The following is a 7,500-nucleotide window of genomic DNA, read 5'->3' as shown; positions in this document are numbered from 1 at the left end:
TGCTTTCAAATCTGCTGGGGTGATTGCAAGGGAGAAGAGAGATGCAGAAAGAATGTCTGAGAGAGTGTGTGTGCGTGTGTGTGTGTGTGTGTGTGTGTGTGTGTGTGTGTGTGTGTGTGTGTTTGCGTGCGTGCGTGCGTGCGTGCGTCTGTGTGTGTGTGTGAGTGTGTGTGTGTGTGTGTGTGTGTGTGTGTGACTAGAGAGACTAGCTGTACTGTGGAGCGGTAAACTTCACTCATAATCTTGGGGGATGGACAGTTTACTACCCAGGATTATTATTCATTTTTTAGCAAAAAAAGTTTCAGAATTTCTGTCCGACTCTTTCATAATAACAATAAGAAGGAGAAGGAGAGCTATGCTGCATGTTGAGGTACTGAAGCGTGACAAGTGACCATTATACCTGAAAGTGCATTATTTCCCATTCCATAAGTCCATTACCCCGCTAATACCATTCTTTTACTTCCATTATTATTAACACTTGTTTCCACCAACCATCGTGTCTTGTCTTATGGTACACCCCAGACTGGCGCTACTAGTTATATTTGGATGGTTGCTGTTGCCAAAGCCCCGTTGTTAGTTCCATACGTCTCATTGCCAAGCTAGCATTTCACAGCCTTCTGTTGAGCCTTAGCTTTTGTAAAACCACTGTGGGTGTTAGCCAGATATAGTATATTGGTACTGAAAGTCATTTTACAAATGTGTGAATGTGTACAGATAAACATGTTGTGTATCTCTTTACTTTTGCCATTCCCTAATTAATTTGTGACTTTTTTTTTAAAAAGCTACAGTTAATTGATTACCTGCTCTCCAAGTAATATGGCCAGAGCAATGGGATTACCTCATAGCAGTCAATTTAGAATGTAATTGACATTGTAAAGACTGAAGCAGAAAAGGGGATCCAACCAGGCTGTGGTACAAAAAATAAATGACATAAAACTGCTCACAAATGAGACGGAGAAAGGGGGGCTGAGAGAGACAGAAAGAGGCCATGTCATCGCTAAAGATGAATGGAACTGCTTTCACAGACAGAACAGATGACCTCTTAGGTTTCCAGAGCTGAGAAAATAAATGTTCTTGATGTGGATTTTTCAATTAAATTACCAAGGGGAAGAGTTCAAATCACTCTTATTATACACAGTGGAGAAAGTTAAGCCATTTCTCAACCACTCTGAAGGCAGGTTTTTGGTTGGTCATAAACAGTATTCACATCCATAAAGAGGTTTTGAATTACAGTCTCAATTTATGAAGGCTTTTACGTAAATGTCATTGGTAGCGTGCTTTATACGTTCAAAAGATCACAAAGACGGAACGGAACATACACGCCACAGGCGTACTAAAATGCTTGCAGTCGGTTCATGAATGACAAATTCATCATGAAGATTTATTCTCTCTATCACCAGCAAGCACAGACGGTTATATCTTCACTCATCTCTCAGTCAGGGAAGGGCAGAGTGCATCGCTTACCTGTATTGTAAGTCACGTTGGATAGAGTCCAAATATGCTAAATCAATACATGTTACTGGAAGGAGAAACCCATCGGAGGGCAGGTTGCCACCAAACATTAGCCATTTTCCTTTCCTTCACGTTTTCATTCAGAAGATATTTTGTAAAATGTTGTATATTGTATCTACGTGCTTATCTTTGTAAAGTGTTTTGACAGTGCAGAAACAGTACACAGGTAATGCTTGTGTAATGCCAGGTAAAGCTGGGCTGTGTAAGTCCTTGTGCTGTGTGGTGGATTCCTGTAGACCCTGGAGGCCAAGAGAGGCTACACACTGCTTCATCAGGGGAAAGCCCCGATGGCAGAGGGTGCAGCATTCACCTGCTAGCTAACAAACAAACACGCACACACGCACGCACGCACGCACGCACGCACGCACGCACACACACGCACGCACACACACACACACACACACACACACACACAGATCCTCTCTGCTCTGTCAGTCAGCAGGTCCCCACAGAGGGAAACAAAGCGGAGCTCATGATGCAGCGGCCGCTGACATTTATCAGTTTGAGGGATTTGACTAATATCAGCGGGATATGAGGGCCTGCTTGTGGACGGACGCACAGGAAATTCATCTGTGCAATTGGATTTGGGGGGAAAGCGGCGGAATCAGCCCAGGGGCCCGTGGGGGAATGTCTGGTCCGTGCCTCGGAAATTGCCAAAGTCGCTCTTTCTTTTGTGCTTTCATTCACTCTCAGTCACATGGCCTTCTCAACTCTCTCTCTCTCTCTCTCTGTCTGTGTGTCTCTCTCTCTTCCTCCATATCAATTCCCCAGGCATCCTTTTAGGTGGCTTCGGGTTGATTTGATTGTTTTTTGTGATGTTTATGTTTATGTGTGTGTGTGTGTGTGTGTGTGTGTGTCTGCATGATTTTGTGTATGTATACATAACAGGGTGTCTGTGCATGTCTGTGCGTAGGTGTGTATGTGCATGTGTATGTGTATGTGTGTGTTGTTTTGTTTGTTTATGTTAGAGGGTATTGTCTCACTTGACAAAACTAATTTGCATATATTTTCATCCCAGTGCAGGTTGTTCCTTAGGGGGGCATTGGGATTATTATGGGATATTGCTGCCTTGGCTGGCCACTCAGACCTAACAGGCTAAATTGGGTTAGCAAAGGGGCTTTTCTAAAGGGTGAGAAATAGAGGGAAATGGAGAAAAAGAGCTGTATAATTTCTGGAAGGTTAATCTTTCTCTCGCGGGAAGACAAAGCATTAGGCAGTGTGTTTGTGAGAGCTCCAGGCCAGGGCTCATTTACAGAGCGGGTGCTGAGCTCAGCCTACAGGTGGCACTGCCCATTGCACTGGAAGAGCTACCTGCTCCCCAGGTAACCACAACAAGGTTTGGAAACCAAAAGAACATCCACTCATCTCCACAAAACACACACACACAAATATATACACACACACCTTGCAGGCATGAAACTAATTATTTATCTTTCTCTCTTTCTCCACCCCCCACCCATACTCTCTCTCTCTTTCACTCTCTCTCTCTCTCTTAGTGTTATGTGAGGCTTGAGTGACTTACCACGGTGAAGTTCATGACCTTGAGGATCCAGATGGTCAGGGCCAGATTGACGATCATGGTGACGAGGAGCAGGAGGATAAAGAAATAGAGGCAGCGCTTCCTCCAGCCGTAGATGCCCACCGGGTAGGCCTGCGCACAGCCCGTCCGCTGCAGTGGGTTGGGCTGAGATGCCAGGATGTACTGCTCCTGGGTCATCTGAGATGGAGGGAGAGGAGAGGGAGGAGAGATAGAGAGAGAGATTCTCCATGAGTGTACAGTAGAGAGAGTGTATACAGCATGGTCTTTCGCATTTATAGCTGCATACAACATAAACACCAGTGCAACAGCTTTTGACTCTGACTCTTGATTGCATTACCTGGCTTTATAGAGATCAGCTCATTCAAAGAAACAGTTCAGGAGAAAAAATAAATGGAAGAGCTATGAGAAAACGAATCTAGTGAATCTAGTGCTATGTCGTCCATCCATCTAATTCTGCACCTGACACCAAACGAATGGCACATGAAGTGGCAGTAAGAATGACATGACTTTATACCACCATCAGGAGTCTAGAAGAAGTAGAATTTAACATCAAGGCTATATGTGCAATGTATGCAGTAATTAAACATAATATACAGCATTGTGAAAAAAATGATGTTGAATTCTGTGATCACAGAATTGCGAAAAACTGGAGGGACCGTGTCATGCAGCCACGTGTCCCGTCAACCCCCGCCGGCGTACCGCAGACGCTCGCACCGCACATCACCATCACCCACGAGCCGCATCGGCATCACCTTAACACATTGTGCCTTTACTTTTCTACTGTGCTTGCCGAGGTTTCGCTAGGCCCGGTCTAATGATGCTGCTTGGCAGCGAGTCCTTGAGCGCAATACATATATTTATAATGGGAATCGATGCACAGCGCTGGACTAGAGGCGGCAGTGTGATTCAGTTAATAAACGGTCCCCATTTGTTTCGGTGCTGCTGCTCAACAGGTCAAACAGTAGCCGCAAGACTTCTGCTGCTATAAATATCCGACGGAATAGCATTAGGGTGAGGACACGTTCTGGATTATTCTGTTTTCTGCTCGTTCACTCTCCCTTTTTCTCTCTCGTGTGCTCTCATCAATCTTTCCACAACCTTGTTGGCTTTCTTCTTATTCAGATATTTGTCTTTTCTTGTGCTGTTCTTTCGGCACCATCACAGACTTCTCATCTAATCTCAGTAACCTCTCTCCCTCTCTCTCTCTCTCTCTCTCTTCACTTTTCTTTCCTTCTTTTTCTTTCTTTCTTTCTTTCTTTCTTTCTCTCTCTCTCTCTCACTTTTCCACTCTAGCAGTGTATTTCTCAGATCGAACTGACAACACAGCCATTTATCAGGAACCTGCGGTGCTGGGGGCAGTTCCCGCATGGGCCACTGGGAGCAGTATAACCCTTTTAACCTCTTCCCTGCCAGGCAGCTGCTGTCCTGACTCACACACAAGCTCTTCAATCTCAGAGATTACATCTGTGCTGTGGCTGCTGCTATTGAAGATGCTTTCCATCTTTTACCCCCCCTCATCCCTTTCCATCTCTCTTTCTCTCATCCCCCTTTTTGTGTGTGCTCTCTCTCTCTCTATTTATCTTTCTCACTCACTCCTTCTGTCTTTCTCTCTCGCCCTCTCTCTTTTTTCCCTCTCTAGTCTTGGCACGTTGACACACACAGATATGGGGAGGAATAGCAATAGATGGGCCATAAATAAGTAATCAGCAGATAAAGGACTGAAATGTAGTGGAGGTGTTTTTCTGGAGGTAAACATCACCAAGTCCGCAGTGGGAATTATGTGTTCTTGGTAAAGGAAGAAGGGGGAAGGCAGTGTGTGCGCACACACACACACACAGACATTAAGACAACTGCCGACTGAGTAGGACGCTATGGGGAGATGAATCATCCACTCGTCAGAACAGCATGTCCAGCCATGGGTAGTCAAGCGAGCAGCACAAAGCATTGGACTGTGTGTGTCAGTGTGTGTGTGCCTGCGTTTATGTGTGTGTGTCTATATTTGGGTGGATATTTTTGTTTGTTTATTTGTTTTTTTGTGTATGTGTGTAGTGTGTGTGGGTGTGTGTGTGTGTGTGTGTGTGTGTGTGTGTGTGTGTGTGTGTGTGTGTGTGTCTGTAGACCCACGCACATTCCAGCGGACTGCCTTATCTGCCTATAAAACCGATAAAAGCACAGCTATTGTGGGGATAAATAGACTTGACCCACAACCACACGAGTGCATGCCTGGAATACTAAATCAGGCACGCCGGGTTTGCAGGCAGGCTGAAGTCAAACGGATGGCTGTTCACCTGCGCCAGAACGTTCTGACAGACACATGTCAACCATGTCAAAGCCGACCCCTCTGCTAACCCTCACCCGCCGTCATGCTTCCACAAAGTAGGCCAGCCAGACAGCAGGGACAGCAGAGGGGATAGACATCAACGCTACGCCACCACAACATGGCCGACACTGACAAACAGCCCACTGTCACAGTGGATGTATCCGTCATGGTGACAGCAAGGGTCTCACATACACAATGCCATAGTCCCACGCTAGTACATATTCATTCATTGAAACACTCAAACTTTGAAATACTAAAACTTTGACACACACACACTTACGTGTATACCCACACTGAATATGTAACAGTTGCGTCGCATTCGTCTTCAGAGAGCCTTTACATAGCTATAACTGAATGTTCTCAGACGTGCACTTACACATTGCCTTATAGTATGCTCACACTCTTGCGTTCAAAGAGGAACTTAGAGCCCCACGAGGAGCTTTGAAAAAGATACAGCACTTTAAACACCTCTGCTTATGTGAAAGACATACAGTAGGCTGTGGGTTTTTCTGACAATCTCCCTCCACTTGTTAAAATATGAATAGACATTTCGTATATGTGGCATTTACGTGGCTTTGAAATCATAGTGCATAAATGCAGTGTGATGAGGCTCGGTGGAAGACAGAACAAAGTCTTGAGCTTTCGTGAGCCGAAAAAATCTTCAAGACATCAGCAACTCCCAGCCAGAGAAGAGGAGAGACAGAAAATACCAGGACAACATTTCTTTTTTTGGGGGGGGGGTTGTGTGGAGAGATGGATGGGTGCTAAATCAATATTGTCTCCAAATATCGCTATGAATTTGTGCGATGACATCCACGCATTCACACACAGCGTGGGCTGCATTAACAAATCGATACATCATTTAAAAAGGTCACATCGGATGCCGACGCCATTTATTGCCGCACGGTAGGCAGCGAGGATTTGCTGGTAATTAAATGTTTCTGTATCTGAACAAGCTCCGCGGCTTATGAGAGGTGAGTCATCCCGGGGTTATTGACAGTTTTCTCCCGGCTCTCGCAATGTGCCCACCTTCTGTCTGATTGTACAGAACACCGCACGGCCTCGGAGGTTTCGCCCTGTCAGTTTCTGACGCTCGCCTCTTTTCCGTACTTGTCCCATCGGCTGATTGGTGTCACTCCTGATGACTCCTCAAGGATGACACTCTATACCCCCGACACCCCTTTGACTGAAGCGTAAGCAAACAACCTCCAAATTCAATAATCCCTGAAGACCTGCTATGAGTTTATCAAGGTAACAGGCAAATGATTGCACAATCATGACTGGGTGTGACAGAGCAACAGGATTGGGGGGGGGGGTTGTGTCAATCCTCATTGGCAGAAGCACCATTCAGGCTTCTCTTTATGTTTTGACAAAATAACAGCAGCTCGCAGAAGCCTGTAGCCAGAGCATGGTGATACACACACATACACACAATCATTTTTTTTTTTAATGGAACAACACGCATTAAACGCATGGCTGCACCTGTTTGTGTCCACGTTACACCCCAAAGCCAGCCATGCATGAGAAGGGAACAACATGGTTCAACTTAGGTGGAGGTGTGTGTGTGTGTGTGTGTGTTTATACATATCTGTGTATACATATCCTTGTATGTGTCTTTTCATTCATACCATCACCTACTTCTCTGCTAGATGTGTCATTTTGATTATGTGTGAGTACTGAGACGGCACACAACTGTGTGTGTGTGTGTGTGTGTGTATGTGTCTGTGTATATGTGTGGGTATTAGATCATAGGGCCCATGCAAGCAGTGTTTTGTTGATGTTGTTGTTTTGCTGCACTCAGAGACATGCAAACAGCAGCAGTGTGAGCAGCACTCATCCGACGGCTCTCTGTTTGTTTTTGCTCTTATTTATTTATCTGCTCCAGGCCTGAGCTCCACAACCCTCCCTCCCTCCCTCCCTCCCTCACGCATACTGGGGATGGGGGTGAGAGATGAGCCCCACTTGTGGCGGCCAGGAAACCAGATGAGTAAATAAAGAGAAAGGCAGACACAAACGGAAAGGAAAAGGGTGGCGATGGCGAGGGGACAAGTGCAGTGTTTTTAAGCTGCTAGGCAACTCCTGTGTGACCAAGCGAAGCATCATCAGACCGATTGGGCCCAAAACTCTT

General features: G+C 45.7%; 1 protein-coding gene across 3 annotated transcripts in view; it reads right to left on the bottom strand.

Annotated features, from left to right (window-relative positions):
- The window catches only part of LOC105907014 (zeta-sarcoglycan), a 209,646-nt gene that overhangs the window by 90,848 nt on the left and 111,298 nt on the right, over positions 1–7,500 (bottom strand). For 2 of the 3 annotated variants that reach the window (XM_031559260.2, XM_042703067.1), the window contains exon 1: positions 3,035–3,572. In XM_031559260.2, coding sequence (XP_031415120.2) covers positions 3,035–3,343 — 309 coding nt within the window. In that variant the 5' untranslated portion in view covers positions 3,344–3,572. Of the gene's footprint in view, positions 1–3,034; positions 3,573–7,500 lie in introns of those variants that run through there. The other variant, XM_031559259.2, reaches the window with a different exon arrangement.

The sequence above is a fragment of the Clupea harengus genome, chromosome 22 (genome assembly GCF_900700415.2).
Source record: "Clupea harengus chromosome 22, Ch_v2.0.2, whole genome shotgun sequence".
Classification (NCBI taxonomy): domain Eukaryota; kingdom Metazoa; phylum Chordata; class Actinopteri; order Clupeiformes; family Clupeidae; genus Clupea; species Clupea harengus.
Note: the sequence above shows the minus strand (reverse complement) of the source record. Positions and strands in the feature narration are given on the sequence as shown.